The sequence below is a fragment of the Scardinius erythrophthalmus genome (assembly GCF_964197995.2).
Source record: "Scardinius erythrophthalmus genome assembly, chromosome: 15".
In the NCBI taxonomy this organism is placed as follows: domain Eukaryota; kingdom Metazoa; phylum Chordata; class Actinopteri; order Cypriniformes; family Leuciscidae; genus Scardinius; species Scardinius erythrophthalmus.
The window spans coordinates 15,968,560-15,988,258 of NC_138235.1; the positions used below are offsets into that span (position 1 = coordinate 15,968,560).

A 19,699-nucleotide genomic window follows, 5' to 3' on the forward strand; every position below is an offset into this window, starting at 1 on the left:
TTTCTGCTAGTCGATTTCTTATCAAAACAATACTCGAGTTACTCGACTACTCGTCGTTTATGCTACTGTAAATGAAAAGACATGAAATAGCTAGATCTTATCAATAAACATTTATTAATTCATAGCCGAATGCAACAATTACATAAGTAAACTCTCAAAACATTAAAATTATGACATTTCATTTTAAAATTTTCATGTAACAGTCTAAAGCCAAATAAATAGCCGCTCTTGCCTTTCATTTCAGACGTCTGCTTCTAGGGGCCGTTCACATATCGCGTCTTTTCCGCGCTCAAGGTCCTTATTTCAAATGTAGGCGCGCGGCGAGCGCGCTCATAATGAAAGCAACGGACGTGGTGCGCTAGTTTTTCCAGGCGGGTTTTTCCTTCTCATCTCCAGAAATATATCTAGTAGTAAAGCTAATGCAAGGGCTAGAAATAAATTAATCCTTTGCTGAATGATACTTCCTCGCCATCATGGAGAGCGCAGTTTGGTTGCATAGCAACGACAGACGCCACGGGAGCGCAAGCGCTTGTAGGGGACAGCGGCACGGCCGCGCGCGCTTTCCACACGTTTTTAGAAGCAATATGTGAACGGCCTCTTGCAGAGTTGGCCAATTACAATATTTTTGTCATCCTTGATGAAATACTTCCACACATCTGACGCGTGGTGTCTGTTGGTGACGTGCGCCATTTTAATTCATTTATGGTTAATGGACGCTCGAGTAGTCGATTGTTTCCGACAGCGTCGACTAGTGGTTGAAGTAGTCGATCTATCGACTACTCGACTAGTCTATGCAAGCCCTAATATATATGAAGATTTCAGATGCAAAAGCCTCTAAGTGCCATCTGAAATTTTCTTCTAGAATGATCATTTTTATAAAACTTATATAAGTTAAGTAATTTCAGTTAAATGACAATTAATATGCAATTTGCATTGCCATTTAAGTGAAATTATTGAACTTAAATATACGAGCTTGATAAAAATTATCATTCTAGAAGAAAATTTCAGATGGCACTTAGAGGCTTTTGCATCTGAACTCTTCATATATATATATATATATATATATATATATACTCAGTGTGGGAGTGGGAAACATTCAGATGAAATGAAACACTTTCATTTCAAAACCTTTGCCTTGGTCAAAAATATTATTAACTAGCATTTAATATTGTTTTGCTGTTTACTTTTTTCACACAAAAAGTAGCTTGTGATCAAGCCATAAATGGTGGACCCCCTAAGGATCCCAGACAAAGACCCCTGGAAAGTGAATTGATGTTGATAGATGAATCAGACTCTATGCAAACTGGAACGTCAGCGGAAACTGCTCTACCTTTGAACTAACAGCTCTTCGTAAAACAAAAACAGCAAACACACTGCCAATCTCAGCAGCAGAAAGACATTTCTCTCCATGTCCTCTGTTATTCTTGGATTTCAATAGTGAGTTATTCAGCGCCGGAGCAGTTTTTCACACAGCTTGCTTTACTTCATTTCATGGCCTACAAGCAGCTGGACTAACATATAACCACAGGGTTATGGGAATGTGTCCAAATGAGATGAACTGGCCATTATGTAAGAGTACTTTGTAACCCTGTTTGTAATTTCAGAGTAGGTCGGCCTTCACCAGTCGCTAACACAGGGTTCATGTGCTTTTTATGGCCTCTGGTGGATATAATTCAAGGCTTTGTTGAACCGTTACATATGATTTTCTGTAGCTGACTATCTCTGGACTGTTATGGCGAATTGTGCTGAAATGACTGATGTATTAATAACATACAAAAGCCTACAGGATTTATATGTGCATTATTAAAGTCATGTGATTGATGGCTTGAGGGACAGGCCTGTCCAACCCACAGACGTGTTAAGTGCTCATCGCCTGTTATCATCTGTCATAAACTCATCCTATACTGTCAAATAATCCTGCACTATACCGCTGACTAGTGGACACTTTTATGAGAATGAAACGTACACTGTAAAAAAAAAAAAGTTGCGGCATTAAATTTTTAAGTGCAATCAACTTGGATGTTTAAGTCACTTCAACTTAAATTACATTAAACTGACTTAAAAAACGAGTTGAATCATGTATAACTTATAAAAAATTTGAAAACTGCTTTACTTATTTTGATGAGTTAAAGCAATGTAAAAACATGTGGTGACATTAACTTTTTTTTTTGTATGAGAGAAGTGAAAGAAGAAGGTAATGATGGAAAACCTATTTTGGTAAATTATAATGTATTAACTAATGCTGTAAAACAGATAAGATAAGTAAACAGAGCATGTTATCATGCAATCCAAGAGCTTTTCTGCCTAATTAAGACTTTCTGGTGTTTTTTTTTTTTTTAGGTTACATTTTGGGCAAATAATCCATTTGCAGCCAGTATAAAATAAGAATTCGTTTTGAAATCTCAACAACAGCCTCAGAAAAGCAGTCCTTTGCCTCCCCCTCCTGGTGGGCGCAGTAATAGTAGCTAGTTACATTACGTCATGGTGTGAAGAGGAAAAAAGAGATGGGTCAAAGTCTCTATTAAGCCATTTTAAAGAGCCCGTGACGTGTGAAAAGTGAGACCTCAGTTGCTGTTTATTTAGAAAATATAAAAATAAAAAAAATGAATAATTTGAGGCTGTATAGGTAAACTAAGATCATTTTGAGAAAAGTCGTAATTTTTTTTAGGCAATTAGTTGGTAAATTGAATAAAAATATTACAAAAATTATATATGTTTTATTTTGAGAAGTTCAGAAACAAAAAAATACGTAATATTTTCATCGTCATGTTAAGAACATTCTAAGATTATTTAGGCTATTTTGTCTTTTGGACTGCACGATTCCAGATATTTACTGGTTAAGAAAATACATTTTTAACACTATGGGAAAACTCAAAAGTATGATTAAAAATACGAATATTTTATCCACAGACGACATAACGGTAAGAATATTCTCGTATTATTGCCTTAAAACTACGTCATCTTTTCTGAAAACTCAGAATCGCACCGACTACGTCATAATGTTTAGACCATTATCAAATGATGTGTACGAAAGCTACATTGTAGCCGAAGCCTTTTCGTCATAACTGAGCGGCATGACGTCGAGCCGCATCAAACGCTTCCATTCAGGCAGGGGCTTTATTATGCAGAAATACCTAAATGATTGGCCTGATATCAAAATGAGTGATCATAAATAATAACGCGAGAGTTTGCAAGTTGCCTGCCGACTGTAGTCACAACTGTCAAAGGCAGCGGCGGCGGCGGATACGCGCGTGACCCAGCACCCATAGCCTACTGTTACTGTACACGGTCGCGGAGATAATATCCCTATCAAACAAATACACGGAATAATCCCGAGGTAAGGACAGGAATCGCGGGGCTGCGGCGAAACTGCGCGACGCTGTGCCTTCTTCTTCTTCTTCCCCTCCGCTTTTCTTTCCGTCGCGTTCACTTCTTCCACCCTCGATTATACTGCACTAAACATATCCCCGTGCCTCCTTTAGCAACAGCGCGAGGTTTTTTTTTTTTTTTTTTTACTCCTCCTTCGTATTAAAGTCGCCATTTTGCTTCACTGCCTATGAAAGCTTCTTGTATTTTCATATTTTTTGCCGGCGTTTCTGCGTATTTGTGCGCGTGCTTTTGAGTTGGATTTTCATACGAGAGAGCTCGTGGATTACATTAATGAAGAGGGGCGCCGAGTGCAGTCTGGAAACACGGTGAAAGTGTTCGGCTTGTGGGCATTTGCATCAGCTTGCTCTTTTTTTTCTTCTTCCTTCACCTTCTTCTTCATCATCATCATCGGACACGCACAGCGGGGGCTGTGAGTTTGGCTACCGACCGTAACGCCCGTCTGTCCGTGACCCCCCGCGCGCCAGGTGTGTTTGCCATGTAAAGTCAAGCAGCGCGACGCGAGAGTAAAGGCTACAGCCTGACCCCACGTGGGTGACCCGCTCACCCGCTCACCCGCCAGTGTCGGGTGGCTTTCCAGGTAGGTGTGGTCTTCCAGAAGTCGATTATCTGTCAATAATACTGCCAATAAAGGCATAAGCTCGCCTTTCTTTTGTAAAGTAGCGTGGTTTCATGTGTAACAAGGTGTTAGGGGGAACGAAATATACTAGAGAAATGTGTTGTGGTGGTTATGTATGAACTGTCAGGTATAATAAACACTCACACACTGTTTGAGCACTTAGAAAGACTTATGTGGGTCATTCTTACTGTAATAGGCCTACCTTTTCATGTCCCTAGTATATTGGGTTAAATATGACATTTTCAAAATATAAAAATAGATTCGTTTTCCCTTGGGGTGAAAAGGAAAACAATTAAATATTGCAGGTGTTTTCATCGTTGGTAATATTGTTTGAATCAACAATCAGTAGTATAGATTTTTTGTCTGTGCCCTCAATATCGCTTACCATCATGTTAGTCGTTTGTTAAAACCTTAACTAAACTTCAACGAACAAACAAATCCAGTTCCTTAATGACATTGTCATCCAGAAAGTGGCTTAATTTTTCATGGGAAAACAACGAAACACCTATTTGTACAAAATATTAGCAATGAACTGTGTGATGTTGTGGTATTAGCCTACTATTAGTTGTTTTGTGGCACTCTAAACTATCTCATCCTGACAGAAAACTGCTTAATATAAATTTTTCAAAAGTAATATTTTTTGTAGTTGACATCATCATGTAAGCCAACTCAGTTCAACTTATTCTGTTAAGTAAGCATATACTCTTTATTTTTCCTGCCATTGTGTAAATTATGAAGTTGTAATTCATTCAAGTGCTTGAGCCTGACCAGAGCATTTCAGAAAGTCTGGATCTTTCTTTATAGAAATACTTCATTAAATTACAACTTAAGCATGTGTTCTTCAAAAGTTCTAGTTTGATAGGCACTGCGGGAATGAGCCGTGTGTGTTTCTCTGATTGTGTAGGCATACATCCATCCACAGCCTTTCTAAAGTGTGTGATAAATTCCCCAAATACCATAGCACTTAGTCCTACCAGCTGCTTTTCCTATTACCTTATTGCTCTTTTCCTTTCTGGAACAAACTGCTGGCTCACAAATGAGCTTCAGACTCTGGGCCATAAATAATTTGGTCTAATGATCTTCAGCACTTGAAGATCCATCGTTCTTCTATGTGGGTTAGGTGATGGGAGGGCCATTCTTTGAAATGGTGATACGGCATACGGCCCGCTTTGTGGTTTAATAACACAGTGGACCTGTGTGCAGTACCTGTTGTTTTGGTTGGCATTTGAATTGGGAAGGGTTGTCGCTTCCTATCGCATATCCTGTGATGGTTAGTGGTGTGTGTGTGTGCGTGTGTCAGTTCATGTAGCATTTCTACTTTTAATCTTTGGAAAGTTTGTTATGATCACACTTCAATGGCAAAAGTAATCCTCTCAATTAGCACTCACCGGAAATGTATTAGTGGCTCTGACAGCGAAACATTCCCACGGCATGCATTAGGCGAAACATTTATCTGTGATGTTCGTAAAATCTCTTTTGACACATGATAAATCATGCAGCCATATGCCCGGCCACTGTTCTGCAAATAACAGAACACTAAATTAATGGCAGTTTAAAAAGACACAAATTAGTGACCCATTAGGCCCAACCTAATGAAGAACTGAAATGACATTGATTTAAGTTAATAAGAAAGTATGATCACATTCTAATCAGTGCTGTTTATTTTAATCAGTCATTGTCAGGCTTCATTCGTTGCAATGAGCTGGCCATTTCCCTTCTGGATGATGACTGTGAAAAAAATACATTCAGCCAGAGATTGAACTCGATTAATTTGGTTTTTATATATATGTGTGTGTGTGTGTGTGTGTGTGTGTGTGTGTGTGTGTGTGTGTGTGTGTGTGTGTGTGTGTGTGTGTGTGCTATTCTAATTATCAGTAGTATAATAAGTAGGACAAACATAAATAATTATAAAAAAACAAAATGTTAAAAAAACGGAATGGTTAAATGGATTGATAGATGGAAGGATAGATAGATGGATGGATGGATGGATGACAGATGGATAGATGAATAGATGGATGGATAGATGAATAGATGTATGATAGATGGATGGATGGATGACGGATGGATGGATGACAGATGGATGGATGGATGGATGACAGATGGATGGATGGATGGATGGATGGATGGACGGATGGACGGACGGACGGACGGACGGATGACAGATGGATGGATGGATGGATGGAAGATAGATAGACAGACAGACAGACAGACAGACAGACAGACAGACAGATAGATAGATAGATAGATAGATAGATAGATAGATAGATAGATAGATAGACAGACAGACAGACAGACAGACAGACAGACAGACGGATGGGCGGATAGATAGATAGATACTGTAGATAGAGAGATGATAGATAGACAGACAGACAGAAATATAGATAGATAGATAGATAGATAGATAGATAGATAGATAGATAGACAGACAGACAGACAGACAGACAGACAGACAGGCAGATAGATAGATAGATAGATAGATAGATAGATAGATAGATAGATAGATAGATAGATAGATAGATAGATAGATAGATAGATAGATAGATAGATAGATAGATAGATAGATAGATAGATAGATAGATGGACGGATAGATAGATAGAGACTAGATAGAGAGATAGAGATGATAGATAGATAGACAGACAGACAGACAGATGGATGGATGTAGGGATGGATGGATGGACAGACAGATAGATAGATACTGTAGATAGAGAGATGATAGACAGATAGATAGAGAGATGATAGATAGACAGACAGATGGATGGATGGATAGATAGATCGATTTTTTTGGGTGAACTATCCCATTAACACGTTCAGTAAGGAAGTTTCTCTGGCATGGGAAGACAACCGTGCTGAAAGACTGTAATTGTAATTTTCCCCCATGCAATCAGGCAATGAAAATTAGATGTGTGTGAATGTGCAATTTATGCCATTCTGTGTGTGTGTGTGTGTGCTGTACTGTCTCAGCAGGTGTTTGTAATCCCCAATTTAAATACTTTCAAATACAGTGAAAACATCTTTGTGTTTATTTAGTTTGTATGCAGATAATGTGTTTTCCTCCGGGCTGATCTATTTGTGTCCTAAACAGGTATGGACACCTCCAGCGGTGCCCGGGTGGTGAAGCCCTCCTCGGGCGTGTCAAAGGGGCGCGCTGCCAAACAGGCCCACCCCGCCGAGATGGCCCGAATGGGCAGCACTGAAAACGACAATCACGGTAACACACACAGAGCAAAGTGTTGACTAATCTTTGGTTGATGCAGGTGGCACTCACCAAACATTGAGGTTTAAATGGCAGGCACATTGAAAATATATAAACAACTTTGTAAAACCATTGACAATTTCAGATTCAGAAGTCTGTGGAGTACGTTTACACATTTGAACACATCAAGGTGTTTTGACAGATGAAGTCCTTCACTGGTAGTAAGGTTGTTTTTCTCCCTGCATGGCTGAACTTAGATGAACTTCAGGCCTTTACAAGTGCTGTGCTGGAGGAAAACTAAATATTGTTTAATTTTTTTAACAAAGTTGTTTAAAGGAGAACTCCGGTCAATTTTAACATTGAGCTCATTTTTTTGTAAATTTGGAGTGCTGTCAATACAGAGAACAACGACAAAAATCGGTGTTGCCTACACCGTTATCCTCTTTTTAAAATTTGCACCCTGTTGACTTCAATGGGGCAATATTTAAACCTGCTTTTAGCCTCTTAACATCCTTGATGTGTCATTACAAGTGCACAGCTAATGTGAGTGATTCCTTCTGAGTGAACACGGGTGAATCTGACTGCAGTAGATGTGAAAGATATTAATAAAAATGATGTTATTTCAGCCAGCGCAAATACCTGTATTTACATCCTGTTTTCGGTCGAAGTCCATAGTAATCGATTGTCGAGTTCACACGCATAGGGTTAGTTACCTATGATCACGCGCGTGAACTCGACAATCGATTACTATGGACTTCGACCGAAAACAGGAAGAAAATACAGGTATGTGCGCTGGCTAAATAAACATCATTTTTATTAATATCTTTCACATCAAGTGATGATTTTTGGGGCTTGTTATGCAATGTAAGTATCATAAAGTATTCAAATTCAAATACATAACAGGATACCATGTTATTAAAGGCCAGACATATAATACAACATTATTGGCTGTTAAAGTGTTAAAACCCAGTTCTAGAGGGAGAGATATTCTGACAATAAGGAGCTATCACTCATATCCAGATCACTGAATATCTGAGGCACAATTGAGGCACAATCTGAGGCACAATTAGGCAAATGTCGTAATTGAGTACGTATATGTATTTCTGTTTAATGAGCTCTTGTGAGAAAACAAGCAATGTTTCAGCGTTCTGGTCCATTCACTCCACTAGCGCTGCTCATCTCCGTTTTACGGCAGTTAAGTGTTTTGAAAGAGAACTAAAGGAAGTTCCATATTCATGTTTTTTGTTGTTGTCTCTATTTGGCCAGCATGGGCATTATTAGTAATTGAGGCTCTCTCTGGTAACCATAATTTGATAGGCTTTAATGATAATGGATTTTTTTGCTAAATGGAGAGGCTTATGGTACTAAAATTATGTAATTCAGCTGTTCCATTTGTTTATCATTTTGGTAAATGTAAAATGTGCCAGCTGTAGCATGCAGTTTTAGTTAGTAAGCTAAATTTGAGATAGCACTTGTGAAGCAACTGCTATGAACATAAAAATCCCATAATTCTTTGCTCAGACTGAAGCGAACGCAGCCGTCTTACTGGCAGAAGTCTGGTGGAAAACAAACTTGGCGCTGACTCACAAGTGAGCTAGGAGAATGATATTTGTGCCGGGCCACGCTGTTTGAATTTTACTGCAGATTGTGAAGAGCATTTTATTGCTTTCGCAGCGTCAGGCCAGACAGTGTCTCTGCCGTAGAATATTTATCGCTGAGTTTGCAGCCTCTATCTGCTGAGCACCTCTCCTCGACACAGACTACATGTTCTAAAGCAGGTTTCTAATGCATTCATTTAACACTTACTGGAATGGATGTCGGCTTTTGTAGAACAACAATCTGCCGCTAGTATTTCCACCGACCACTGAGGCAGAACTGAATCCCGTCTTTACAAAAGTAAGTGACAGGGAATTGATTAAGTGGGTTAGCGGGTTAATTGATCAATTGACACGTTTTATTTTCTCATCAGGGTTTTTATTGATGGCCTTTTTACAAGCTTAGATCTTTTACAGGAAACCTATCATGTGTTTTTTTTCTGTGCATTTGAGGCAACAACAACTGTTCATCAAAATGATTTACATTATGGAAAATGGAGAATTTCTGTTTATTTACATATTCTTTTTGGCTTCCTATTTGTGGCCTGTGGTTGGTGGCTACTGTGTTTAGCTTGTAAACAATGCGTCTGGAAGGAATTCAGATATAAACAATAGTGTTTTTTTCCCTAGCTGCGGTTGTGATGTCACAATACCACCGATTAGTCAGTCGAACCCGAAGCATTCATGCAAGCCTTCATGGGATGTGGGTTAACCCAAAGTGTCGTTCATGAATTGATCTTTGTGTGTGAAAGCGCGTACGTGTTTGTGAGAGAGTGCATGACGACTTCTGCCAAGGGTGCGAGACAGTTGTCTGGTCTTAGTCAGTTAGATGTCGGCAGCTGAAATGCACACTTGCAGCTGTTTAGTTTCTAATGTCTGGAACGGCTTTATCTTCTTTAAAGGGGTCATATTCAACACTATTGCAGCATGTTATATTTCCCCTGAAGTCCACTTGTAATTACAGAAGAACCAATATTAGTTTAGGCTTTACCAGCCTAATATTGGATTGGATGTTAAAAAAAGATAAAACTTTGGAATATTAAGTCAATTTACCTGTGACACTGTTGATTCCTGTTGAAATTGCAGTGGTGTAATGTTGTTGCTGGATGTGCTATATTTAGAGGCTAACCAGATGGAGCTATTTATCTGTGAACCCAATATTTAATAACCGATAACGAATTGAGTGAGAAAGTTTGAATATTTGTAAACGTCTCAGGTTACGTATATAACCCTGGTTCCCTGAAGAGGGAACGAGACGCTGCGTCGAGACGCTGTGGGAATGCCCCTGCGTGATTGCGTTGTGAAGCACGTTTATAATCAGTCCAATGATGTGACGTGACGTCATAGACCAGAAAACTATAAAGCACACCTGAAAAAAGACTTTGGTAGCTTCTGATAGGCCGAAGAAAGTCGATCACAGGCACGCAGGGAGTATGGCAGGGCGACGCAGCGTCTCGTTCCCTCTTCAGGGAACCAGGGTTACATACGTAACCTGAGACGTTCCCTTTCAAAGGAACTCGAGCTGCGTCGAGACGCTGTGGGAACACTATAGCCACGACGCCATAATAGCAGATGCCTGTTCTGTGTGAAATCATTGCGCACACTAAGAAGCAAGCACCCTAGACCCTGGAGTGGAGCCTAGATCCAAGTCGTAAAATCTAACATATGTATGCGGTGAGGACCAGCCTGCCGCATCACAGATGTCATGAAGGGAAACCCCTGATAATAAAGTATTTGAAGCAGCCATACTCCTGGAAGAATTGGCCCTTACAGCCAAAGGTGAAGGCTGACCAGCCGCTTCATAAGCAAGTGAGATAGCCTCGACTAGTCACTTGCTCATCTTGCTAACTTTTTCTTGGTGACTCGAAATAGACGAATAGTTGATCTGATTCACGGCACAGGGCAGCTCTGTATGTAGGCATCCAAAGCCCACACAGGGCACAGCAGATTAAGTTTTTCCTGATCTGGTGTATTAAAAGGTGGAGGACAGAAGGCCTGCAGCACTATCGGACCCGCAACATTAGTAGGGACCTTAGGAATATAACCCGGCCTAGGGTGAAGAAAGGCTTTCACCATACCAGGTACAAATTGTAAGCACGAAGGCGCAACCGACAAGGCTTGCAAATCTCCAATTCTCTTGATAGAAGAAATAGCAAGTAGAAATAAAGTTTTTAGTGTAAGGAACTTCTTCAATGAAATCTCTTCAATGGGCTCGATTGAGCAAAAACCAGGCCTTCCAATACAACGGCCAAATCCAAGCCGGTGCTCTAGTGCGCAGTGCAGGCCTGAGCCTCAAGGTGCCACGAAGAAAATGAGAAATGAGAGGATATTTCCTTGATGCACCACCCAGAGGAGTGTGGTAAGCCGATATAGCCGCCACATACACCTTTAAGGTGGAAGGAGATAACCCCGCAGAGAAACGTTCTTGCAGATAATTGAGTACTGTACCAACAGGGCAGTTAACATGATTCAGCTGGTGTTCTCCACACCAAGCAGAGAATAGTTTCCATTTCAGTGCATACAGTCTTCTCGTGGAGGGATCTCTGGATTGGAGTATGTTCTCCACGACCTCGGTCAAGAGACCTGATTCTATGAGATGGGACCCCTCAGGGGCCCTCAGGGGCTCGTGTCCCCTGCTTGGGACAGCAGGAATTCCTCAGAACTGGATAATCGCAGCACTGGTGCCTCAGCCAGGGGAGAAGAAACCGCAGCACGTGCTTCTCCCTGAGATAAGGCACTGGATCTGACAGGTGAAGGATGAGATAGGACTGGGCTGGGCCCGTCTCAAACCCCGCTGTCAGATCCATTTGCGAGCCCCAAGTTGTGCGTCGCCAGGGGCACCCTGGGGAGCACGCACCGACCTGTCCTCCTCGAAGAATGCCCAGCGGGAGCGGAGCATCCTCACGGACAGCTTCTCACAATGCTCACAGTCAGCCCCCTTGAGAACTGACTGGGCGTGCTCCACTCCCAAACAAGCAACACAAAGCTCATGTATGTCCCCACCTGTGATAAAACGAGGGCAGGGAACAGCACACCACTTAAAATCTTGCTTGCCTGCCATAATATATATATATATATATATATATATATATATATATATATATATATACATACATTGTTTCTCTTGTGAATATTGTGCTTGCAATGACAGACAACACCAAATAGACAGAGACAGTATACAGAGAGCGCTTGCTGAAGCCACAGAAGCTGGCGCGGTCTGCTTTCAGGTGTGCTTTATAGTTCCCTGGCCTATGACGTCACCCTCCTATGACGTCTCTTCACACCATTGGACTGATTATACGTGTGCTTCACGACGCAATCACACAGGGGCATTCCCACAGCGTCTTGACGCAGCTCGAGTTCCCTTGAAAAGGAACAATGTGATCAGTCTCTTATAAGGTTAGTCAAAATCTGTACATGTAGTGTTAATCAAAATTTACAAAAGACCATTTCCTCTCTTTGACCCTTAGAGATTTTCCTACTGTATTTAAAGGGGTAGTTCACCCAAAAATAAAAAAGTGAGTTTCTTTGTTCCTTGGAACACAAATGGATGAATGTTGGATAATTGTTCTGGTCACTCTTTTCCATGTAGATGAAATGGTGTTGGAGCTAAAGATGCACTGATCGTGATTTTTCATGGCCAATTCTGATTTTTTTGACAAGCAAATGGTCCAATGGTTCCAATGTCCCATCTCTGGCCTTTGTTAACGTGCTGTTTATAGTAATATTTCCACACAAATGACATTTTCGGAAATGATTGCAATGCAGTTTGTGTACAAGTCTGGAACAGAGGTCGTTCAAAATAAAACAAAAAAACGTCCAGTTGCCGATTGTGTGTTTGGAGCAAAAACTGTCCAGTTCCGATTGATGGCCGGTTGACCAGTGGCACTAGGGGTGTAATGGTACATGTATTTATCAGAGTAGTGCATACAGTCAGACGACGAATACAGTCAGTCACAGGCGATCCATACTCCAATCCAGAAGGGGGTGCACGGGGTAATGCAACGCTGTTTGCTAACCTCCACAACAGGAAGAAGACCGGAAGAAGAAGAGCGCATGCGCTAATGAACTGAGCGCTTGAAAACAAAGTCCACTAAATAGTGCCCATGCGCCTAATGCGTCTTTTTGCTCTCATGGACAAAGGAGTTTTATTTTTCATTATTCTATTTAATTTGTCCTTTTATAACACAAGAGGCTTTTCAGTTTTGTAGCTGATTGTGACCAAATACCTTTTGTTTTTTATCAGCCCTGCAAAAAATATGACCTGTGCAAGAGTGAATTCTGTTTACTGCTTCCTCAAGGGGGACTAAATGCCGCTAGGTGGGACAAACTGTGATTTGCACTACTGTCTGTTCAAAATAAATGAAAAGAAACCTAGCATTGTGGATATGTTGCATATTACTAGGACAGGCTGTTTATTAGTACTTATAAAGCACATATTAATATATTCTACATCCTGTAATCTACCCAATATCTTAACTTAACAACTACCTTAATAACTATTAATGAGAAGTAATTAAGGGTTTATTGAGGCAGAAGTCGTAGTTAATTGTGAGAATTCTGACCATTTTTCCTATTGTACCGAACTCATATTGAACCATGACCCCAAAACCGAGGTACGTACGGAACCGTGACTTGTTACACCCCTAATAAAAGTTGCCCATAAAAGTTGTCCATACAACTCAACTCAACATTCCAAGTGCTCTGGATCATACAGTCACTTTCTGTGAGGAAGAGAGTTAAATTTATATTCACTGAAAATCTTCTCCATGATATAGAGTGGCTATATAAAAGTCTACACACCGCTGTTAAAATTGCAGTTCTTTGAGATGTAAAACCAGGGACGGATTAACGCACAAGCACAAGACTGGGGGGGTGAGGGGGATCAAACAAGTTACGGGTGGGCCCTGTTGGCACCCTGCCCCGCCGAAACGAGAAATCGGACGGCCGCAACCACCGACACATACACTCCCCCCACACCCCCACTGAACGCCAGGTGCCTTTAGACATGCCTGTGCCCAGGGCACAACCACATCATAATCCGTCCCATAATCTGTTTATTTGTGTGTTATTTGACCTTTGTTGGTTTGAATATTGCATTAAATGTGGAAAAAGATCTGACATGATTTTTCTTGGATTGATTTTTCACATAGTACACTTTTTATAGCCACTGCAGTACCTTCTACTCTACTTGATCAACATTTTCTCAGTGTCTTTAGCTGTTCCTTTTTGTTGGAAAACTAAAGAGATTTGTCTTTTTCGACAAAAACTGTAGGAGTTCTTGAGAACGCAGGTAGGCATAAAAACATTTTGACTAATTTCAGCCATTTTGTTTTGTATACAGTGTGAATTGTAGCAAACTGTTAGTTAAAGCCCACAAATGCCCACTGGGGAATTTGCTGTCTTTTCATTATGTACTTAGCTCTTGCTCTGCTCCCATTTTGCTTGAGAAAACATATTTTCTGAATTATATTACCCATTAGTTAGAAGATAGATAATAAAACCCCCAGTGGCAACTGGGAATAAAAATGAAATAAAATGAAAAAAGAATGTAATATACTATAAAAATGAACGATTATATAATTAATGTAGAAAGTACTGAATATGACTAAACCCAACCTTTATTGCAGTGAAAGGGATTTTTTTAGATTCAGATTACATAGAAATAGTAACTATAAATGGGACATACACTGAAAAAAAAAAAAAAAAAATCTTAATATTTTTAAATACAACTATGATCCACATTTAAAATACTTTATTTTACATTTTTCACAGAGGAATAACGGCTTGCAGGCCTTTTTTAGTGTGTTAACCAATATTTTTGTCTTGTTCTCCTGTAAAAATTAACATTGTTTTTACATTTAAACACATTTAAACATTGTTAAGATAGAAAGTTACTAGAAAAGCTTATTTTCTTGCTTATCTTTTCTATACATTAGATTAGAATTTTTTAATGAAAATAGCTTTTTTAATATATAAAAGTTTTTTTTAAATATGCATGAACATTTTTTTTTTTTTTTACAGTGTGTTCACTTTTTGCAGTGTGCGTGAATTGTAGTGGCCATTAATAAAATCCCTGTCGTAGTTTTCCTCCCTTTCCCCTACTTTATCTCTGAAACTATTTATCTCTGTCTCTCTCTCCTAGCATTAGGAAAGCTTCCCCGTGGAAAGCTGAATGATCGCAGTGCTCGCCGAGGCATTGGAAAGCCTTTGGCAACAGCTGTGTGCAGTTGGCCAGTGCAGCTGAAATAGGCAGTAGGAACAAATAAGGTCATTCTTACTGACTGCTGTAATTGTAGTGAGCGCAGAGCAGACACGCTTTTTGACTGTGTCTTAAGACCTTTTTGTGCATGTGTAAAATATGCCTCTGTGTAATTGGCCTCTTTCCTGTCAGAGAGGCTGGAAAAACTATTACACTATAAATGAGAGAATAGTTTCATTTTTTGGCTTGAGGTTAACTCACAGTTAAATATCAGTGCATTTATTTAGGAAAACATGAAAATTGGAAACATATCAGTCTGAAAGTTAGGTAACACTTTACTTAAAGCCTTTATGTATAATGCATTTGATCATGTATTTTTAATGCATTTATTATACCTTGTAATGCTCTTTATAATGCATTGTATGGTCTCATGAATTATTGTAAACACAATTGTAACCAGTCTTATTTTTAAGATATCTAAGCACACTTTTCAAGCAGTAAATTTCGCAGAAAGAAGTTAAATATTCAGTAAACTCTTTTCTATTTTAAAATATTTTAAAATGCAAAATTCCTGTGATCAAAGCTGAATTTTCAGCATCATTACTCCAGATCATGTGTCACATGATCCTTCGGAAATCATACTAATATGATGATTTGATGCTCACCTTTTCTCATTATCATCAACGTTGAACAGTTATGCTGCTTAATATTTTCTGGCATCAACAAGGTATTTAAATAAGTTAACGAGCGGTTGTACCTAATAAAGTGGGTTGTGAGTGTAGCGGGTGAATTCAGGGTGAGTGGGACACTTTTTGCCATTGAAATGACTTGGAAAAAGTGTCCCAATCAACCTGAATTCACCCCTATATAAAAATATATAAAATTAAAAGTAATTGGACACTTTCTGGGGTGCGTTTCCCAAAAGCATCGTTAGCCAACTATGGTCGCAAATTCCGTCATTATCAGCATAGTTCATAGTTCATAGAGTCGGTGTTTCCTGAAACCAAAAGTGTGAAAAAAGTTCCCGAAAGTTGTGTGGTCTGAACGACAGCTCTCAACCTGTGGTTAGAAGCAGAGTCTTGTTAGCATGACATGTGGACTCAATAAATCCTTATCTTGAGCCAAATAAGCAAGCTATATATTTTATTTAGAATACATATAGGCTATATGTCATTTACGTCTTTTAGTTTGTCAAGAGATTAAAAGCCGCGGTTTTGAACGTGCTTTAGTAGTAAGAATGAGCCTATGATTGAATATGGAAATAAAGCAAAATAACTGAGAAAAATGAGAAATAGTCCTCAGATGCCATGTCCGTAATTTATAGCAAAAAGTCTAGTATTAATTCGATCTCAAACGATTCATTAAAAGAAGTTATTACTCCACCAAGTTTGTGACTTCATCAACCAACGTGGTTGAACGAGAAACAGTCGTGACTAGCTAGTTGTTTTCTTCAACGATGCATCGCACTATGGTAGTTAAAAGGTTGTTCACCCAAAAATTTTCATTCTGTCAGTAGTTACTCACCCTCATGTTGTTCCAACCCCGTAAGACTTTCGTTCATCTTCAGAAATTAAGATATTTTTGATGAAATCTGAGAGCTGTCTCACTCCTCCATAGGCTTCTAGGTAATTTCATTCTGCCGGTCCAGAAAAGTTTTTAAAGACATCGTTAAAAGAGTCCAAGTGACTACAGTGGCTCAACCTTAAGTTTATCAAGCGACGGGAATACTTTTTATGCGCAAAAAAACACAATAATAACAACTTTATTCAACTATTAATTTTCTTCTGTATGGGCCTCTGATGTGAGTTCACGAGAGCGTCACGACGCATGCGCGAGAACAGAGAAGATGGCGCAGATGGGTCTCGATGTAGTGTTTAAAATGGTTCTAAAGTGTGCATTTCCTGGATGTCCGAATCGTGAGAAACCAATGAGAAATCGTAAAAGTGCCTTACCAATGCTGCTAAATGAATGGCTTACCTTTCACACTTTCCCATCAAATGATCGTGAGCGTCATCGTCTCAGTTCTCGCGCATGCTTCGTGGCCCATACAGAAGAATTTTTTTTTTGTGCACAACAATTATTCTCGTCGCTTGATAAACTTAAGGTTGAGCCACTGTAGTCACTTGGACTATTTTAACAATGTTTTTACTAACTTTTCTGGGATGGCAGATATTGATTACATAGAAGCCTATGAAGGAGTGAGCCAGCTCTCAGATAAAAATATCTTAATTTGTGTTCCGAAGATGAACAAAAGTCTTACGGGGTTGGAACAACATGAGGGTGAGTAATTACTGACAGAATTAAATTTTTGGGTGAACTAACTCTTTAAGCAGCGACTTACGTCATTGTACGGGAAACGCACCTCTGGCTGTCGAATCTCTGCATCATGTCCATCTTTTTTTTTTATATCAGTTTGTTAGTCGCCTAGTTGATAAATTCAGCAACCGCTCTTTTATTAGACGGCGGTGTTGCTGTGATGCTGATGCTGTCAGGTGCCAGGCCGCCAGGGATGATGCAGCTCATCTCTGACCCACTGCATAGCGTCCATCTGTTCCATGCCTGAGCAACGCCCATTTCACAGCATTACTGAAGAGAGCTGCTAGGTGTGAACACAAACAGTGGCACATGCAGAAATAAAGTTTGAGTGTGTCATTTTCAGCCTCGTATCTGTCCATGCTGTCTCTTATCAAAGCTTAATGTGTGTAGGCTTAGAAAAATCCAGCATTGCTGGTAACCAGCCTATGGTATGTTTTGGTATTGGATGGTTGGTTGTTGGTTTGCTGGTCCACCATAAACCAGCCTGGACCAACACAGAACTCATGCTTTTTGATGCTGGATTCACACAGGCATCATGGCACCAAATCTTAGGGTTATCAGTACAAAATTGGTGCTTACCCAGTTTCAAAATTACAAGTGTCAAGTGTTGCTCCATCGAGTGTTAAATGGCTTAAATCTAGGGTTTAAAACACATTAACCCAATCTGAAAACCCTTTTTCAGATATAGCTAACTTATTGTATTGAACTACAGGTAATGGTAAACTACAAGTCAATTTCTCACACACAGTAAGTGTAGATATTGATTTTTGTCCTTTTCTTTTGTGCCATAAAATAGATAGTCCTTTTATCCTGTATCATCAAGTCACTGTCAGACTGTGGACATTACATCTTGATGACAGATGCGATAGTCCATCAGATTCACATGATCATTTTCTTCCTTTATCTGATAACCCATTATCCCTTAACAACAGGGTACTGATAAGATAGAAATGATTAAACCACTCTGCTACTTAGCATCGTTTTATTTAAGGAGGGACCTAAAATTGTATGTTATCAGCAGAAAAAGGCCATTCTAAAAATCATTTTAGTAGCTTATGATTCAGCCTGCTCCTAGATTAGTGTACAAGGGCAACATTTTCCTGGAGCATTATCAGCAGCAGTGAATTATGGGATGCTGGGACTGCCACAGACTTTTGGCCCTGTGTCAGCAGATGATAGCTGGAGATTATACCCAGAACAAGCTCTGCAAGGCCAATGATGTGCTGGAGCTTTATGGAGAGTAGTTTAAAAATCGATTCAGACCTTAAGAGTCAGTGCAGGGACCTTGAGTCTAGGGAAATGGATCCTACCGCTTTTCTTTGCTTTTTTTTGTGACCCCGCACACACACACTCCACCCATTTCCACTCGCTCAGTCTCTCTATTGCTGCAGAAATCTGAATCCATTCAGAAATTCAGTTTGCTCTGCTCTTTTACTCTGGCTCAGTGCAAGTTTGAGTGAGTCATTCGAGTTTGGCTTGCTTGTTAAAATACCACCTGCTGGGCTTTTTTATAATATCATTTTACACTTAATAAATTATATAGCATATGTTTACTCACAAGGAATATTCATAAGACGAATAAAGACAAATTAAGTAGCAGTGTATTGAAGCAAAACATACTTGTAATCAAAATGTTAGTTAAATGTTTATTAAATTTTGACAATATTCATGCCTTATTAAGTCATATTAGTTTATTTTACTGTAAAATGGCATATTTTTGTTAAAACTAGCCTCTCTGTCGCCATTTTTGTTTTAAAATAAAATTGAAAGCTATTGGGGAGTGAGATGTTCTTCGGCACTGTTACTGTAATCGTCATGTCGGAGTGGATCTGTCACGCTACATCAAGCCCCACTGATAGTAAGAAGAGTTTCCAACGAAATTAAAGCCAGAAAAGAATTATCTGAGCAAGCAAGTATCATATCTGCAGCTGTGGTTCGAGTTTGTTTTGATCACTTTTCCCTTGTTGCACTCCAGAATTCGAGGTTTCTTTGCTTTGGCAATGGAGGATTTCTTTGGAGGGTCGCTGTTTAGAAGTGTCCATGTTAATAGCTATTTTACGGACACATAAACACAAGATTGAATGACAGAAAGCTGCTATGGTAGCTCGTTGTGAATTGGAATTTTTTATATATATTTTACTTTAATAATATAATTTAGTTAATATTTAAGCACAACATATTCTGTAATCAGCTTTAACACAGTATTTCTTGATTATGTACCAAATAAGATTCATTAAGTTCATTTAAATCTTTTGAAAACATTGCATCTGTTTGATACGGTTTGCTCACATCACTGAGAGTCAAACAAACTATTGTAAAATGTCAATTCATACCGTGTTGCAAATCTACTCGCATTTGGCACTTGGTGAGTGTTGATTTTAGGTGG

At 39.4% G+C, this 19,699-nt stretch overlaps 1 protein-coding gene across 2 annotated transcripts in view; it reads left to right on the plus strand.

The window, feature by feature from the left end:
- Nucleotides 1-2,344: 2,344 nt before the first annotated feature.
- znf512b (zinc finger protein 512B) overlaps nucleotides 2,345-19,699 on the plus strand; it is a 68,183-nt gene continuing 50,828 nt past the window's right edge. Inside the window, exons 1-2 of one of the 2 annotated variants that reach the window (XM_081387651.1) lie at nucleotides 2,345-3,967; nucleotides 7,090-7,215. In XM_081387651.1, coding sequence (XP_081243777.1) covers nucleotides 7,092-7,215 — 124 coding nt within the window. In that variant the 5' untranslated portion in view covers nucleotides 2,345-3,967; nucleotides 7,090-7,091. Of the gene's footprint in view, nucleotides 3,968-7,089; nucleotides 7,216-8,971; nucleotides 9,097-19,699 lie in introns of those variants that run through there. The other variant, XM_081387652.1, reaches the window with a different exon arrangement.